The 19094-nt window shown below is 37.1% G+C and overlaps 3 protein-coding genes across 3 annotated transcripts; all 3 read left to right on the top strand.

The window, feature by feature from the left end:
* The first annotated feature begins 1176 nt into the window (after positions 1-1176).
* Positions 1177-3076, top strand: LOC147279208 (small ribosomal subunit protein uS17). The gene is made up of 6 exons (XM_086250148.1): positions 1177-1315; positions 1420-1460; positions 1652-1752; positions 2325-2469; positions 2551-2640; positions 2781-3076. Exons 1-6 carry the CDS (start codon positions 1304-1306, stop codon positions 2869-2871), a joined length of 480 nt encoding a protein of 159 aa, XP_086106274.1. The 5' UTR covers positions 1177-1303; the 3' UTR covers positions 2872-3076.
* A 1890-nt stretch (positions 3077-4966) lies between these two features.
* LOC147279209 (flotillin-like protein 4) lies at positions 4967-7247 on the top strand. The gene is made up of 2 exons (XM_086251913.1): positions 4967-5893; positions 6628-7247. Exons 1-2 carry the CDS (start codon positions 4967-4969, stop codon positions 7168-7170), a joined length of 1470 nt encoding a protein of 489 aa, XP_086108039.1. The 3' UTR covers positions 7171-7247.
* An 882-nt stretch (positions 7248-8129) lies between these two features.
* On the top strand, positions 8130-8346 carry LOC147279210 (uncharacterized; the record flags this gene model as incomplete). Its single annotated transcript, XM_086252010.1, has 2 exons — positions 8130-8210; positions 8311-8346. Coding segments are annotated over 2 exons (117 nt in total), but the record flags the coding sequence as incomplete, so codon positions are not given.
* Positions 8347-19094: the final 10748 nt, after the last annotated feature.

A 19094-nucleotide genomic window follows, 5' to 3' on the forward strand; every position in this document is an offset into this window, starting at 1 on the left:
CAACAACTATAGCACGTCACAATTTTTCTAAGAATTGTATTGATAATTAGCAATTTTTAATGTCATTAAGGACTTTTCTACAATATTGACTTTTGTTTTTTTGGTCACATACAATACCGACTCTTATTATCACTAATACATATTTGAAGAATGTTATCTACTTTATTTTTTTTACCTTCTTCACTGACCTTTTTATTTATTATTATCATTCAACAGTGTAGTCTCATTATCAAAATCGTTCATTTATTAAAACTTTAAAGATCATCTTTGCAAAAAATCAATTAAATTGAAAATTGTTTAATCATGTAACCATCATCAAATAAACAGATGATGAATATAATTATTGCCAAAACCGTATGTTTATTGGATCAGTTACATAACCAAATAAATTTCGATTTAGTTTATTTTTTGCAGAGTTGATCTTTAAAGGGTTATCTAAAAAATGAACAAATCTAATTTTGAAAATACATTATGAAAAGAGAATAATAAAGGATAAATGTTGGAGAAGATGGTAGATAACATTTCTCTAAATATTTTCTTTTCATCTGGATTCTTACTTATATTTTGATTCTCTACACACTCAATAATAAATTTACCATTATATTATTATTTACGAAGATTGTTATTTGGATTATTTTAACTGATCGCTTATTAACAATCTCTATAGTTGAAAAAATTATTGTATGTGATCGTAACATCATGTGACATAATTACGTAGTGTTACTAATCCATCCAAATTATAACACGGTGGATGATTTTAAGGTTTTTTTTTTAAATAGATTTTAGGGTTTTAGAAATTAATTATTATACACATGTTATAATTTAAGTGAATTGGTAATACCATGTTATTATGCCACGTGGTGTTACAGTCATACACAATAATTTCTCTTATAATTGATGTGCTACTTATTTGTGTGGGACTCACTCAAGTGAGTCACATCTCTATTAGAAAGATGATTGGTTAAGATAGTTTAAATAATTTTATTAATTATTCGTACGTAAAAGTGTGGACAAAATAGACGGGCCCTCGATAAAATATAGGCTAACAACTTGGGTGAGCCCAAAGCAGCCCATCATTCTATCCTAAAAAACAAGAGGCCCAAGATTTGTTCAACCTTTTTGCGGAGCTCACTTACTGACATAAGGTCATTTTAGTCATTACACATTTAGGGTTCCAAATATATTCGCCTCAACTTTCAAGCCCTGCCCTCTCCCTTTCCGCTGCTTATTAGATTAGGGTTTTTGCTCTTCAGCCTCCATTTACGGCGTCGTCAGCTTCGACAAGTCTCCACAAAGCTTGAAAATGGCGGAACAGGTAAATCGCCTACCACCCTTTCTCGGCTTCTCTATTTCAGAAATGGGTTGTAATTCCCTTGGCTGTTGTCCCTCAACTTATCGTTTTATGCGTGTGTGTTGTAGACGGAGAAGGCCTTCTTGAAGCAGCCCAAGGTGTTCCTTAGGTAATTAACCAAGTGATTTCAAAACCTTACCTCTTTAATATTTTCAGAAATTCAGATCCGAGATAGTACATGTTTTTGTTTATCTGATTCAGCTGAAAATACCCTGTTTATTCTAAATAAAATAAAGAATATAATTAAGAGAAAATTGATGTGGTGATGTATAATTATGGATTTGATGTGAAAATTTTCAGCTCAAAGAAAACAGGGAAAGGAAAGAGGCCAGGAAAAGGCGGGAATCGCTTCTGGAAGAGCGTTGGGTTGGGGTTCAAGACACCCAGAGATGCTATTGATGGTTTCAATGCTTTTCTCATAGTTATTATTTTTGGGTTTTGCTTATTTCAAATTGTTGTACATATGCTCCATTTTCTTATCTAGTTTGTTTGTTAGACTTTTTGTACAGTGAACAATTTAGGATTTGCTAGTTTTTGGTTATCTATGTACTCTAGTGTTTGATTGAACTTATACAGTCATTTTGTCGATATAAATTTATGTTCTTAGCTAGTATGAGCTTGAAATTTAAGTATCGAGATGGCAGATAATGTTTGAAACCTGGATTTGTACTCTAAATGCCGATATAATTTAATTGAAAATACCTACTAAGTTCATTTTCTTCTATGCTTAATTACATAACCCTGACGTACTTTCATGTGTGAATTAATAAGCTCTACAACTTATTAATCAGAAATGAAATGTTGCTTGTTAGCATTTCATGTGTGCATATGATGATTCTGTTAGTTGAGTGAAATAGGTAAATGAGTCGCATTAGAAGTTGTCTAAATGTAAATGGTATATTGGCTTGTGATATCATCAAACAAGTTTGGTATTAATCTTTTGTTTTAAAGAATTGCTTATCTGTCGGTGCAGGAACATATATTGACAAGAAGTGCCCTTTCACTGGCAATGTCTCCATCAGGGGTCGCATACTTGCTGGTACTTGCCACAGTGCCAAGATGTCACGGACCATCATTGTTAGACGCAATTACCTTCACTATATAAAGAAATACCAAAGGTGAGACCAAATCAATATGAAAAATTCTAGAATTTTGCTCTTGTAATACGACAGGGAAATTAATCTTTCACTATTTTTTAGGTACGAGAAGAGACACTCAAACATTCCAGCCCACATTTCACCATGCTTCCGTGTGAAAGAGGGAGATCATGTCATCATTGGCCAGTGCAGGTTAGATCCTAAACATGTTTCTTGTTAAATATTTTGGAGTTGTTACCATTTGTTGTTTTAGATATATAGTTTTTTGTTTCTCTATTAACCATTGATTATTTTTCATTTTGTCTGTTATTTTGTTCTTTCAAATTTTTCAGGCCATTGTCAAAGACAGTGAGGTTCAATGTGTTGAAAGTGGTTCCAGCTGGTTCTTCTGGAGGTGGTAAAAAGGCATTCACTGGAATATGAGCTTATTAGTGTTTCAGGCGTTCTGTTAGTGTTACTTTTGTGCAATCAGTACACTAGGATTGAGCTACTATTTAAAGATGAAACTGTTTTTTGCCATTTTATTTTCCTCCTTTACTATTTAATCAATGTATGATGAACTTAAAGTTTTTTGTTTTCATGAATCATGATCTTGAATTTTGCTATGCAGATTAATTACTATTTTCTATTTGTAATGTTGCCATTGTGTATTTGTGTGGGTGTGCATCGGCAAATGAACTGCCTTTCTACTGCAGTTTGTACCAACTAGGCTCACGATGTGCTATCATGTTCCCATTTTGGAATGTCTCATTTCTTTTTTGAGTTGTAGTATTCTATCAGACGCATGGCACTTTTGATGATTCTGGTTGGCATAATGTTGAATTTGAAGGGGCCATGTATATCAAAGAAACCCCAGCTTGTTTCCTATAGTATTGGCTTATTACCTCCCTTGTAATTGTGACCTACCAAAAATTATTGTTTGTGAGCCGAATGATGGTTCCTACATGCATAGTGTGAGATGAAGTTTACATATAAATGGTTAACACAAAAATTCTAAGTGAGCTATGAGCCCTACGTATATTTTGTACAAATTTGAATTTGTGTCTATGGAAGCTGTAAGGGTGGGCTAAATAAAAATAGGCGGCGTGCATTTTCGTTGTGATAATTTAAGGTATATGTACTCTGTTCCTTGCTTTGAAGCCCACCAGGGCCACCGCTACCAACCTTGCAGTGATTGATAATGTGCCGTTTTCCTTGTAACCATTTCTTGCCCTATGCTCGATTGTGTGTGTTTGTATGATTGTTTTTGGGTTCTTTCTTGTATATTGTGGCTCAGTCATTTATTCACCCAAAGAAAAGTTCATTGCCGCATTTGACCAGAGGGACCAAAGCTTTTGCCCATTTCAAATTTACTAGCTGTGTTGGGTAATCAAACTCTGTGAACATGTCTGGCATTTTCTGGCTCCAGAAAAATTTATCCTTCGATACTTTGATATGTCTATCTGAGTTGAGGGACCAAAAAGAAATTGTTAAGCCAGTATGTAAAGCTTTTTAAACGAGTTAATTCTCAGCTGTGTGTGTATAGAATTGTGAAACAAAACTGTTGACATATGCCAGCTTTCCTAGGCCGTATACAAATTCATACCACTACTCAAGTAGAGTGTACGCACAAAGCTGTTGATTAACCACTACTCAAGTACAAGTGTACAACCAAATATTGATGGTTTTGTGCACTGTCCATTGTCTTTTGTTTTTTGGTCGAAGCACTGTCCATTGTCTAGTTTTGATATCACGAACTGGCAAATCAAACGCAAAGTTGACATTTGAGCAAAGAGCCAAAACAAAAAAAGAATGGAAAAAGTCCCCTTGAAAGCTAAAAACAGAGCATTGCTATGTTCCATGCAACTTACACGTACAAGTATGGCATAAACTTCATTGACATGATCAAGAAGTTGATTTAACATGTACCTAAATGCTAAATAGATAGTCTGCCCCAAACAATTATTATTTAAAAAAAAAAAAAGATTTATGAACAGTTCAAAGCAACCTCATCCAGGGAAATACTAAAGAGCAGCTAACTACATCATTATGCAGTAATTGGTATGCTTATTACGGAAATTATTATCTCAATTATTATTATTATGTGGTATTGCTAATGGATACAATTATTTGCAGCATCTCAGCTCCAACGAATTGTCTTGTCCATTGGTCTAATTGTCTTTCAATATTAGAAGGACGCTGTTTCCTATTCCTCCATAAAGACGAGTAGGGAAACCTATTCCTTTATAACATAGGTGTGTCTTACACCTGTTGATTAGGGAGATAACTATTAACGAACTCCTCTTACAATTAGGAGAAGTTTTGTGGTACACTAAATCAAAATTCAACGAATAAACAAAAAGGGAAGGCAATAATGAGCAGATTCTAGTTGTTTCTCTCTAATTGGAACGTATTTGGGTTTTTAAGAAATTAGTGTTTCTCTCTAATTCCTTAGAGTCTACGCTAAGTCTCAATATATATATATATATATATACTCCTTTGGTTCTCTTTAAAGTTTAAACCCTAAAGAAGCATAAGGATGTATAGAGTAGCGAGCCCTTCCGAGTACTTGGCCATCACCGGAATCGGAATCGATGACATAAAGATCACGAAGAAGGCATGGATCCTCCCAGGCCAGTCCTGGATGAAGTTCGACGTGTCCCCCGTGAACTACACGTTCGAAGTCCAAGCCATGAGCGCCGAGAAGCTCCCCTTCATCCTCCCCGCCGTCTTCACAATTGGCCCGCGCGTGGAGGACATGGATAGCCTCCAAAAGTACGCCAAGCTCATCTCCCGCCACGACAAGCACTCCAACCACTGCAACGAACTCGTTCAGGGCATCATCGAGGGCGAGACTCGCGTCCTCGCTGCCTCCATGACCATGGAGGAGATTTTTAAAGGGACCAAAGAGTTTAAGGAGGAAGTATTCGAGAAAGTCCAGGTCGAACTCAATCAGTTCGGGCTCTTGATTTACAATGCCAATGTCAAGCAGTTGGTCGACGTGGCGGGCCACGAGTATTTCTCGTACCTCGGGCAGAAGACGCAGATGGAGGCGGCCAATCAGGCCAAGGTCGACGTGGCGGAGGCGAGGATGAAGGGGGAGATCGGGTCGAAGCTGAGGGAGGGGCAGACGCTGCAGAACGCCGCCAAGATTGATGCGGAGACCAAGATCATAGCAACGCAGAGGCAGGGAGATGGGAAGAAGGAGGAGGTTAGGGTGAAGACGGAGGTCAAGGTGTATGAGAACCATAGGGAGGCTGAGGTGGCGGAGGCCAACGCCGAGCTGGCCAAGAAGAAGGCCGGGTGGACTAAGGAGGCGCAGGTGGCGGAGGTCGAGGCGGCCAAGGCGGTGGCGTTGAGGGATGCGGAGCTGCAGAAGGAAGTGGAGAGGATGAATGCGTTGACTAGGACAGAGAAGCTTAAGGCTGAGTTCTTGAGTAAGGCCAGTGTTGAGTATGAAACCAAGGTATCGTACCCTTCAAAAACACATCGATCCCTTTCTGCTTAACCCATGACATTGATTTTGTTAATATGTAAGACCCAAATTCAAAATTTGAAGCCATATAGAATTGCTATAAGTCATATATGGCCGGCTTATTTATACATTATGCCATATCGTAGTTAAGGCTAGATAAATGCCTAAAGTTTAAGAACTAGTAATTATTAATTAATTCTTATATCTATATATAAATAGATATTGATAACAAAATTTGTGCTTTTTCGTATTACTTTTGAAGAAATCGAATCATATGTTTTATAAATCCAATTAATTAGCGACAAGATTATGTGAGAGTACTAGTTATAGTTGATGTATGGATTATATATTATGTGAATCATCTCTAACCATAATAATTGATTTGGCAAGTACATATTAAATACCACATATATATATATATATTTGTTGATGAATAATCATAGAATGTAGGTGATGAAATATTAGTACGAATCCAAATCCTTTACTTAATTTTACTTGTTTTTGTTTCAGTTTTAGTTATAGTCATGTATTTGTTTTATCATTAGTACTTTTGGAGCATATATATTCATCCTTTCTTGCATATATCTTAATTGGTGAATTAAATTCTCTAAATTAATATTATTTGCATCCAAGTATAATTAGGTCGAGTAATGAACTAATTACTAATTAATAATCCATAATATGGCTTTATCTAACACGAGCATGGTCAATTCTAATTCTCAAAGGTACAAGAGGCAAATTGGGAGTTCTACAAGAAGCAAAAAGCCGCGGAAGCAATTCTTTACCAAAGGGAGAAAGAGGCCGAGGCACAGAAAGCAATAGCCGAGGCAGAATTCTACACTCGTCAACAACGTGCCGATGGAGAATTCTATGCAAAGAAGAAAGAGGCCGAGGGCCTCATGGCCCTCGGACAAGCCCAAGGCGTATACCTACGCACTCTTCTTGACGCGGCAAGAGGCAACTATGCAGCCGTGAGGGACTTCTTGATGCTCAACAATGGCATGTTCCAAGATATCGCCAAGATCAATGCTGAGGCCGTGCGTGGGCTTCAGCCCAAAATTAGCATTTGGACTAATGGCGGCCAAGGCGGAGAGGCCACTGGCGGAGCTGCTGGCGGTAATGTGGCGATGAAGGAGGTTGCCGGGGTTTACAAGATGTTGCCGCCGTTGTTCAATACTGTTCATGAACAGACTGGGATGCTGCCACCTGCTTGGATGGGAACTTTGACTGATTCTCATTCTGCCAATAACTCAATTACTCCCAATTGAAACATCATGGAGTTGTGAATTGGCTAATTGGGAATTGGGATTGGTCAACTTGCATGGACATGCACGTACTTAAAATATCATGGATTGTTTTTGGGGTTTTCTTTCTTGTTTAGCTATATATTCATGACTGTGGTTTTTATTGATGTTATTTGCTCTTTTGAGCTTTATTTACTCAAAAAAAGATCTTGCCTTTTGCCGTATTTGAGCCGACCGAGGGACCAAACTTTTGGCCATATGGAAGAATAATGGAACCCTTTCGAATTTACAAGCTCTGTTGGGTAATCAAAATCAGCAAAATATATTGTCCCTCCATTTTTGGGTCTGGAAAAATTTGTCCTGAATGCATGTCCTTCTTTGACATGACTATCTATCTGAGTTGAGGACCAAACTGTTAGGCATATATGGAACATTGTCGATCCAGTTAAATTACCAGCTGTGTATGCATGGAATCAAACGTTGCATTTTCAATAGAGAATGCACAAAATGTTTTTAATTGATAATCATCGACCTTATCTTACGAGTTTGTGATTCTGTATTGATTGGGAATGAGTAATTAAATTGTTCTTTTGACCATAAAAAGTAGACATCTTGATGAATACTTTAAAACAAGAATCACCCCAATCTGATTCAAAATGGATTTTTGGTGTAATTTAAAATTTGGCTCTGATTAATTAATAGTTGAAAATAGACAAACTATTAAAGTTCAACTATTAGTTAACTCGTCTGCAACATCATTTCTTCTAATGCAATAGAAAGTGAGAGTCCCTGTTTTCAACGTTCAAAACTCGTTTTTTTCCATTTTTTTGGTTTTTGCTTGAAATTGTCAACCATGTGTTTGATTTGTCGATTTCTGTTAAAAAACTTTGATATTGCATGTACATAGCACACGAAACCATCGGTATTTGGTTTTAGCAAATTCATTCCTTACAAGTACTATGAGCATAGTATGATCGACGGCGGTCGTGCAAGTATGCCCCCATCGTCTAGTGGTTCAGGACATTTCTCTTTTAAGGAGGCAGTGGGGATTCGACTTTCCATGGGTTGGCAGGGGCGGAGTCAAGATTTGAAAGTATGATGAGCTAAATCTCTAAGATATTTCTTTTTTATTTTTTCTAATGAAAGTTTTTGTTGAAATTTCAGTTCCTGTTATACTTTAGTTTGTTCACTGACCACTAATTCTGATTCATAAAGCAACAGTACTACGATTATTACACAAGCTAACAATTTCATAATGTCTATCAGAAAACCAGTAAAATCCCTCTAAAATCAACACCAAATCGAATGTGCATTTAAGAAAATAGTGGAACCAAAGCTAATCAATGACAAACGCAGCAAATTATAGTGAAGATTGAAGAAATTAAATAAATTAAAAACTTGAGGAGCTGATGCAGTGGAACTTCCAACCACACCTAAATTAAACCCCAAATTTAAAAATGAAATTAAAAACTTAAATAAACTATTATCAAATCCTAAAAAAAAATTAAAAATTAAAAGAAGAGAAAAAGAATATATGGGGTTTATGGGTGAATGAGGTTGTGAGGCTTAGAAGAAGAAGATGGTCCCAAAAACAACAAGAAGAACTGAATATCTGGACTGAGAGATAACCAGCTTGGATATGAGGAAGATTTGGAAAAAAAAAAACAGAAAAATTTAAAAATGAGAAGATAGGAGTGGAGAGTCAGACTGAACAGAAGTTAAAAACGCAAGAAGAGGAAAAAAGTTATGTCTGAACTTGGAAAAAGTGGCAGGAGTGGGCTGGGCTTAGGCTTAGAATACATGCCTAAGAATGTTTTTTTTTTTTTTTCTTAAAGTCGGGCTGGGCTACAGCCTACCCAGCCTTTGGAGTGGCTCTGTCCCTGGGGGTTGGATCGATTGAACAGTGAAATGGAAAACCCTTTTCGATCTGCATAGCTCTATCCTTCTCTAGGGGTATTTTACCTAAATAAACAATGCAACTACGTTTTTTGCAATTACAATTCAAATTAACCTACTTTTTTATTTTGTTAGAAAACTTCATAAGTTTGTACTCTATTTAATATTAAATTTATTAGATGAGCAAATATTAATCAAATAGAAGTGTATGATCACATCCAAAGAGAAAGGTTTGAAAGACTTTGCAGAAAGTAAGAGAGGGAGCGAAAAAAAAGGAAATAGTAGAAAGAAGACACTTGAGAGAAGGAGCATATACTCTTCCTCATTCTTCTTCTTTATCATTTATCTTTTAATTAGGATCAAAAGATTAGACCAAATAAAATAATGGTCAAAAGACAGTTAAGCCCCTGCACACGAGCTTTACAATGTCAAAATCGTTAATTCAATTGACAGAAGTTAACAATTGTCCTATAATTATTAATGGAACAAACACAAGGATCATATTGAAAAGTTTTTAAAACATGGGGACTAAATGCGTTTTCGAGACAAAAACACAGGGACCAAAATCGTATTTTACCCAATTTTTTCTAAGCCACTTCTGGGGCTTTAATTCTCATTTCATAGACTTGTGTCTTTTCTAAGACTGTCATCTCATTTGGATGATCATTTAGAGAATGTAGATATAATCAATTGGGCTTGTATGGACCTTTCCATATGGTCTGAACCTTTGGGAGCCTATTTATTTACAACGCATTAGGCGTGCCATTCATATTATTTGTATTATCAGATTGTCCTATAGGGATATCATCCTGAATAAGGGCATATGCAACCGTAGCATGTGACTTTGTCACTTTATTTGTATTAACACATATAACAATTGACTTGCAATTTGTGCAAGTGAATGATCCTTTGAACTATAAGTTCATACTTAGGATCAATCAAAGATGATGATGTTTTTCATAAATTTCACGCCGTTCTACAAGAATCGGCCTTTCTCCCCCTATCTGCAGGAAAATTATCACCCTTTATGGGTTTAGCATATCATATTTCCATTGGAAATTCTATAGGATCAAAAGAATTTTTGAGTCATTTATATGGATCTTAATATCAATATTCAATGATCCATAAAAGATAATCACCATCAAACTTAAACTTGACAATGTTTAACATTGGAAAATTTTGAAACAATCCAATAGGGATTCAATATATAAATAGAACTTTAAGTTCATGTCCGATTTTGATCAATTCAATGAGCCTCAAAATGTGGGCTATAAGATCATAGAACAATAGGTTCTTGAAAGAACATGAACTTCAAGTTCATATGATATATTTTCGTATATGCCCAAAATCTTGTTCATAGAACGGGCTCCAATAGAGCTTTTGCATGTAATGCATATTAATTCTTAGGCATTTTGAAGTTAGAACTTTGTTCCTTGCATTATTGGCCCATAGCATTTAATTAGGGTTGCAAACCCTACAATTGCACTAAATATATGCATTTTCATGTAACAATCATGAAACTTTTTTCAAACTCATGGTCAAGGAATTTTTATTCCGATCTTTCAAAAACTATTTTATCATGGAATTTTCAATTCCTAATTTGGTTGAGGAGCTATAGGCCCTCATTTTAATATGCACAAATTGAGATTTATTGACCCTCATTTGAATTGTACAAATATTGCAGATCTTTAATGCCTTCATAGAGTTTATAAAATTTGGCGATCTTTGAGCCCTCATTAATATATCGTATGAGAATTGAGACATTGTTTGCTCTCATTCAATCGTAAAAGGATCAAGGCACTTTGACTCTCATGTTATAATTATTGAGGCACTTTGGCCCTCAAGCAATAAGAATTTAGACACTTTGGCTCTCTTTGAATAAGAATTGAGGCACTTTTGGCTCTCATGTGATTTCATAAAATTTGGATCACTTTTTGCCGCTCATACGATGTATTAATAATTAGGGATCTTCTAACCCTCAAGTGATTTGATGAGAATCAAGGATCAAGGAATTATAGGTTCTAATCATTAATTTTGGGGTTGAAGAACTTCTGGCCTTCAATCAATTTCATAAGGATCAAGGAATAGTAAATTCTGATCATTGGGATGGAGGAACTTTTGACCCTCAATTTCATAAGATCAAGGAATAGTAAATTATGATCATTGAGGTTGAGAAACTTTTGGCCCTCAATAAATATCATAGGGATCAAGGAACTATAGGTTCGATCTCTTTTATGGGATTTGACATCTTTTCGGACACTACATAACAAAAAGAATAATTTATCAGGATCCATGATAACCAATGATGTGAACATATTAGCTCATATAATTGGGATCCAATAAGCTTAATTTCAGCTTTGAAATATGTAGGTCCATGGGAACTTTTGGTTTCAAAATCAAAAGGAACAATAAGTCCTTGATTGCATAGGAGGCTCCTTTTGCACTCACTTAGGATTGAAGAACTTCAGACCTCTCAATCAATTTGCATAGGAGGCTCTTTTGGCACTCACTTAGGATTGAGGAACTTTAGACCTCTCAATCAATTTCAAGATCATGGAATATTTAATCTAGATAAACTTGGTGATAAAAATCACATATTTAAAGCAAATATTGGATAATAATATAAATATGTACAAATAAGAAAATATAAAAGATATAGTACATACATATTAACAGAGGCAATAAAAATATTATATTTAAGGGTTAATTACATATATATACCTCAACTATACATCACTTATCAGTTGGGTACCTCTGGTTTAAAAACTTTCATTAGGGTACATCAACTTATGTTTTTTGTCAATTGAATACCTCCGTTAGTCTAACTGTTAGGAAGACCGTTAAATGCCTACGTGGCGCTGACGTGGCACACACGGACCCCACCATTAAATATTAATTTAACATTTAAAAATAACCACTAAACCAAAATTAATAAAAAAATCAAAAAAACCATTAAAATTATATAAAATTGAAAAAAAATAAAAAAAGTCAATCCCCACCTAGCACCCTCCCTCCCCTTCCTCCCCCACCCTTTCCCCACCCAGGCCACCGCCCCTCCCCCCCAAACCCAAGCCACCCCCCACCTTTCCCGCCCTTCCCCCGCAAACCCAGGCCACCCCCTCCACCTTCCTCGCCCCTTCCCCCCTCCCCAAAACCCCCCTGACCCGTCGCACCCCCCTCCCACCTAACCCCAACCTCTCTTCCCCCTGGCCTGTCGCACCCCCCTCCCACCTAACCCCATTTGATGGAGTCGTCGCGAAAGTTGGAGAGGTTGACAATCTTGGCGCCGCGCTTCATGGCCTGGACGACTTGGATGGGGAAGTAGGGGTCGCCGTCCTGGAAGATGCGGAAGACCAGCATCAGGGATTTCAGGGCCACGATCCAATTGCGCGTCTTGCCCACGCGCTTGGCGATGGCGCTGGCGCACGCCGCCGCGTAACCCTCGTTGGACGAGATGAGGCTCAGGATCTCGTTCACGTATTTTTCCTCGATTGGAACGACGTCGTGGCTCGTGGCCTTGAGGACCGTCACCTCCAGGTTGGCCGCGTTGTTGCTGCTGTTGGAGACCTTAGCGAGGCTTATGCTCGTCTGGTCCTTCACTGCCCCGATTGCCTTCTTCACCTCCTCGCCGGTCCGACGACCCCCTCCCTTTCTCTCCTTAAAAATCAATCAAAGAAAAATTATGTATTGTTTACAAAATTTATTTAAAAAAAAAAAACCCAGATTTGAAACAAGAAAAGAAAATGCAGAGCAACCCAAATTTGATCCAGTGGTGGGTCTTGCCCTTCTAAGCGACGACGGCGGCGTACCTTTGAGGCGTGTTATTGATGAGTGTGGGGAGGAGGGGTGGCTGGGGGCAGGTGCAGGGGGTCTGGGCTATATTTTTTTCTTCTAATTTTAGACGTTTGGAGTTCTTGGTGTTTTTGGAGTTCTTGGCGTTTATTTTTTTCATAGAAAGAAAAAAAGAGATAATGATAATGATTTTTTAATTTTATTTTGATTTTGGTGGTTAAGGGTGGATGAAGATGATGATGATGAGAGTAGTAGAAGAAAGAAAAAAACAACTGGGGATTTGATTGAGGGATCTGTGATCTGTATAATGATGGAGATGTTTTTCTGGTTGTGCAGGGGAGGCCGGGGGAGGCGGTGGGGATTCTGGGCTTTTGTTTTTTTTTTTTTTAAATTCAATTATTTTTTAATATTTTATATCATTTTCAAAGTTTTATTAATATTTTATTATTTTTGGTTTACGTGGTTATTTTTTAATATTTAATGGTGGGGTCCGCGTGTGCCACGTCAGCGCCACGTAGGCATTTAACGGTCTTCCTAACGGTCAGACTAACGGAGGTATTCAATTGACAAAAAACATAAGTTGATGTACCCTAATGAAAGTTTTTAAACCAGAGGTACTCAACTGATGATTGGTGTATAGTTGAGGTATATATATGTAATTAACCCTATATTTAATTAAAGGTTCAATATGATAATACTCATATATGAAGTAGATTAATATAAACATAACCTTTATCAATGAAACAAGTATAGAAGCTTGCAGTTTTAAATGGATATGTACGTATACTTGATCAATAAAAATGTTAGTTACTTTAATCAAATAAAGTGTAATTAAATTGATAAAGATGCACGTAAATCAATTTAAGAATCACACAAACCAACCTGAGCAATAATAATAAGTTAGGGATGACACACAGCTAGTCAACACCAAATAACAGTATTGAAAATCTTATTCATAGATTAAAGAAATATATAAACCAAAGACTAAGTTATAATCACAAGTAGACAAAAAAGCAAACTCTTTAAAACATCAACCTGCAACCGAATAGGTGAGTGGGTAGGTAATCAAATCAACAGTCAAATATCTCAACTATATCATGCATATGGTAATAGATACGCACAACCAAACAAACAAAAGATACATAGTAAATATAGGAAATATGATCCTAGTAAGGTAATCTTGGCACACCATGGGCTTGAGAGAGAAAACAAATAAGAAAGAACTATACCTATATCTATATATAAATAGATATTGATAACAAAATTTGTGCTTGAGTATGAAAAATTCGTATTGCTTTTGAAGAAATCGAATCATATGTTTATAAATCCAATTAATTAGCAACACGATTATGTGAGAGTACTAGTTATAGTTGATGTATGGATTATATATTATGTGAACATCTCTAACCATAATAATTGATTTGGCAAGTACATATTAAATACCACATATATATATATATTTGTTGATGAATGATCATAGAATGTAGGTGATGAAATATTAGTACGAATCCAAATCCTTTACTTAATTTTACTTGTTTTTGTTTCAGTTTTAGTTATAGTCATGTATTTGTTTTATCATTAGTACTTTTGGAGCATATTCATCCTTTCTTGCATACATCTTAATTGGTGAATTAAAATTTGGTTAATTGTTTAAGTAAAGATCCAAGCTCACCAAGTTGTGAATAGTTTAATAGTAAAGATCCATGCTCACCGAGTTAGAATAATTTAATAGTTGGGCAAATTACACAAAAGTACCTCAACTAACCACCCTATATCACTTGAGTACCCCAATTAAAAAAAGTTGATCGTAGGTACCTCAATTACTGATTTTGCACTCCCAGATACCTCCGTCAACTTTTCCGTCAGGCCTGCCGTTAATTGCCTACGTGGCACACTAGAAACATGCCACATGGACAAAAAAAAATTTAAAAACAAAAAATGTTTTAAAAAATAAACTAATTATTTAAAAAAAAAAAAAATTAAAAACTAAAAAAAAAAAAAAAAAGGAGTTGCAGGAGTCTCCCTCCGAGACCCACCCAACCCAGCCATCCCCCCCTCCGACCCCAGCTACCATGCCGCCGATCCACCCACCACACCGCCGACCCACTCAACCACTCACCCCCTCTCTCCTCTCTCTGCCTCACTTTCTCTCTCTCCTCGCCCCTCACTTTCTCTCTCTGCCTCGCTCTCTCTCTCTCTCTCTCCCCGACCGAGCCACCCACCCCCTTTCTCTCCCCTCCCATCTCTTCTCTCTGTACCTCACTCTTTCTCTCTCTCTCTCTCCCCGAAACCCCAGCCCCGACCCGCCCACCTGCCCTGAGCTCCACCTTCGTTCAAATCTATAAGAGAGAGAGAGAGAGAGAGAGAGAAACAGAGGGAGAGAGAATGACAGAAAGAGAGAGATGGAGCTGGTGGCCGGAGATGGGAGGGAGGTGGGTGGGTCACTGGGGGAGGCAAAGGGAGGAGGGGGTGGGTCACTAGGCTCTGGTTGGGCTTGGGCTGGGGTTTCGGGGAGAGAGAGAGAGAGGAGAAGGGCGTGGAAAGAGAAGGGGTGGGTCGGCGGCGTGGTGGCTGGGGTCGGCGGCAAGGTGGCTGGGGTCGGAGGGGTGGGTGGCTGGGTTGGGTGGGTCTCGGAGGGAAGGGTGGGAGGCGAAGGGAAGGGTGGGAGGCGGAGGGAGGCTGGCTGCAACTCCCCTGCAACTCCATTTTTTTGTTTTTTTTTTTTGAGTTTTTGAGTTTTTGAGTTTTTAATTTTTTTTTTGTTTTTTTAAATAATTAGTTTATTTTTTAAAAACATTTTTATTTTTAAAATTTTTTTTGTCCACGTGGCATGTTTCTAGTGTGCCACGTAGGCAATTAACGGCAGGCCTGACGGAAAAGTTGACGGAGGTACCTGGGAGTGCAAAATCAGTAATTGGGGTACTCAAGTGATATAGGGTGGTTAGTTGAGGTACTTTTGTGTAATTTGCCCTTAATAGTTTAATAGTAAAGATCCAAGCTCATCAGAATTTGGTTGTACTTGTAACGAATGAATTAGCAAAATTTGGAAGGGCATGCGAATAAATTCATATTCAAACAGCCAACATTAAGGATTTGGTCGTATGAAACCCATGCACACACATAACCTCCCATACAATAATCTTTTTTTTTGGTAGGAGGGAGAGCCAAGGCCCAGAGAAAAAAAACTAACTAGCTAAAAACTCGCATATAATAATCTTTGGTATACAGGGACCGGTGTCGGAGCCATAAAATTTAAACAATAGACGCACCTAAATAAACAATGCAACTACGTTTTTTGCAATGACAATTCAAACCTACTTTTTTATTTTGTTAGAAAACTTCATAAGTTTGTACTCTATTTAATACTAAATTCGTTCCATCGGCAAATTTTAATCAAATAGAAGAAGATGTGTGATCACATCCAAATTTTCAAAAGATTAGACTAAAAAAAATAATGACCAAAAGACAGTTAAGCCTCTGCACACGAGCTTTACAATGTCAAAATCGTTAATTCAATTGACAGAAGTTAACAATTGTCCTATAATTGTTAATGGAACAAACACCAGAATCATATTGAAATTTTTTTAAGAAGGATGACTACATGCTTTTTCGGGAAAAAATACAGGGAGTAAAATTGTATTTTACCATTTTTTTTTTAAAAGAAAAGTAAAAGTCCCTTTGAAAGCTGGAAACAGAGCATTTCCAAAAAATATAAAAAATAAAGCTGAAAACAGAGCACTGGGGCAAGTACCATGAAACTTCCACTAGCAAGCATGAATGTCATAAACTTCATTAACAGGATCAAGAAGATTCAGTTAACATGTACCCAAATGCTAAATAGATAGTCTGCTCTAAACAATTAGTTTTGAACACAAAATGATTTATGAATAGTTTAAAGCAACCTCCTTCAGGAAAATACTAAAAGATCATATCTAAGTTAACATCATCATTATCCATAATTGAGGTGTAGCTTGTTACAGAAATTATTATTTCAATTATAGTGTTGCCAATAAATAAAAGGGAGACTTAGAGTATAATCCATTTTATGAGTCTTTCTTAGACTAAGACTGGTAGTGATTTAGGGTTTTTAATTAAGTCATTTTATTTTTCTTCTTTGACGGCTTTATATTAGGTTTTAACTTTAACGGCTTTATGTTAGGTTTTAACTCCAAAATTTTGAGTTCCGCCCAAAATCTCGGAGTTAAAACCTAACATACAGTCTCTACAAAGCTCACTCTATACCCTAGAAGGAGAAATACCCTTCAAATCGGGGAAGGACTTTATTATGAATTAAAAGAACTTTTTTATAAATTAAAAAGACTTTATTATGAATTAAAATTTTTTTTATAAATTATTATGAATTAAAAAAATTTTCTTATAAATTTTAAAACATTCTCGATCTCCATCTAAAAACTATTTTTATAAAATACCTAAGTCTAATTATCTCTAAATAAAATTATTTTCAGCATCTCTATCTAATGGTCTTGTTTATTGGTCTAACACTTTGTCGTTTAGATTTCTATACAATAAACTAATAAAGTCAAAATGCACAAGTCTTTTTCAATATGAAAACAACATCAATGCACAATTCTTTTTCAATATGAAAACAACATCGTGTTTTGAATATATATGTATAAGAAATAATAAATTAAATATGAGTACCAAGTATTTTCCTATAAGAAAATGTTGATTTGAAAGGTAATGCTTTTAATTAAGGGATTAATGTCATTTTGCTCCCCAGACTATTACACATGTATCAGTTTGCTCCCCAGACTTTTAATTTGGAAAATTAAGGACCCTGACTTTTTCAATTTTGCCAATTAAGGTTATTCCGTCAATTTATACATTTTTCATCTAAAATTTCGAGATGATCAAGCAAAATTTAGCAAGAAATAAAAGAGAAAAAATGATGCATGAGGAAAAAATGATAAGATCTAATTGGAAGGGACCATTTTGCCCTCAAAGATTTGGATAAAAAATGTGTAAATTGACAAAAGAACCTTAATTGGCAAAATTGAAAAAGTCAGAGTCCTTAATTTTCCAAATTAGAAGTCTGGGGAGCAAACTGATACAAGTGTAATAGTCTGGGGAGCAAAATGGTAGTAATCCCTTTAATTAATTATTAATTAATGCGCTACGGCCGCTACCACATCATGTCTAATAATGCGATGCAAAGTTTTTGTCTCTCAGATTAGATTATAAGAAAAACTTATACAAAGGTTGTGTTTCTTAAATTAGATTATAAGGAAAACTTTGTTCCATGATAGGGACAGGTAGCATCCTCTCTCTTTCTCTCTTTCTTTTAGTCTCACTGATAGGGACTCTTACATTGTACTGTGAAGTCTTTGGTCTTGATTCATTTAACACATACCCAAATGCTAAATGGATATAAATTTTAAAGTGCAAATTATACGCAGGTACCTCAAGTATACACCCTTGTTTACTTGAATACCCTAATAAAAAAAAGTTGCTCAGAAGTACCTTAACTACTGATTTTGCACACCCAAGTACCTTCGTTAACTATTCCGTCGGGGAGGCCGTTAAGTGCCTACGTGGCACACTAACATACCCTTAGAAACATGCCACGTGGACAAAAAAATAATACAAAATGAAATAAATTTTAAAAAATGAACTAATTATTTAAAAAAAAACTAAAAAAATTAAAACTAAAAAAAAAAAAAAACAAATGGAGTTGCATGGGCTAGTGCAGCAGCCACCCTCCGCCTCCCACCCCTCCCTCCGAGACCCACCCAACCCAGCCACTCACCCCTCCGACCCCAGCCACCTTGCCGCCGACCCTAGCCACCACGCCGCCGACCCACCCCCTCTCATCTCTCTCTCTAACTCTCTCCCTCTCTCTCCCCGAAACCCCAGCCCAAGCCCAGCCTTTAGCCCTCCTCCCTCCGCCTCCCCTCTCTGGCCACTAGCTTCATCTCTCTCTTTCTATCACTCTCTCCCCCTCTGTTTCTCTCTCTCTCTCTCTCTCTCTCTTAGATCTGAATGAAGGTGGAGCTCGGGACGGGGCGGGTCGGGGCTGGGGTTTCGGAGAGAGAGGGAGAGTGAGTGAGGCAGAGAGAGAGGAGAGGGGAGGGGAGAGAGAGGGGATGGGTGGCTCGGTCGGAAAGAGAGAGAGAAAGCGAGGCAGAGAGAGAAAGTGAGGGGTGAGGAGAGAGTGAGTGAGGCAGAGAGAGGAGAGGGGGGAGAGAGAGGAGGTGGGTGGCCGAGTGGGTCGGCGGCGTGGTGGGTGGATCGGTGGCAGG

This window comes from Dryas octopetala, chromosome 7 (genome assembly GCF_963921425.1).
Source record: "Dryas octopetala chromosome 7, drDryOcto1.1, whole genome shotgun sequence".
Lineage (NCBI taxonomy): Eukaryota > Viridiplantae > Streptophyta > Magnoliopsida > Rosales > Rosaceae > Dryas > Dryas octopetala.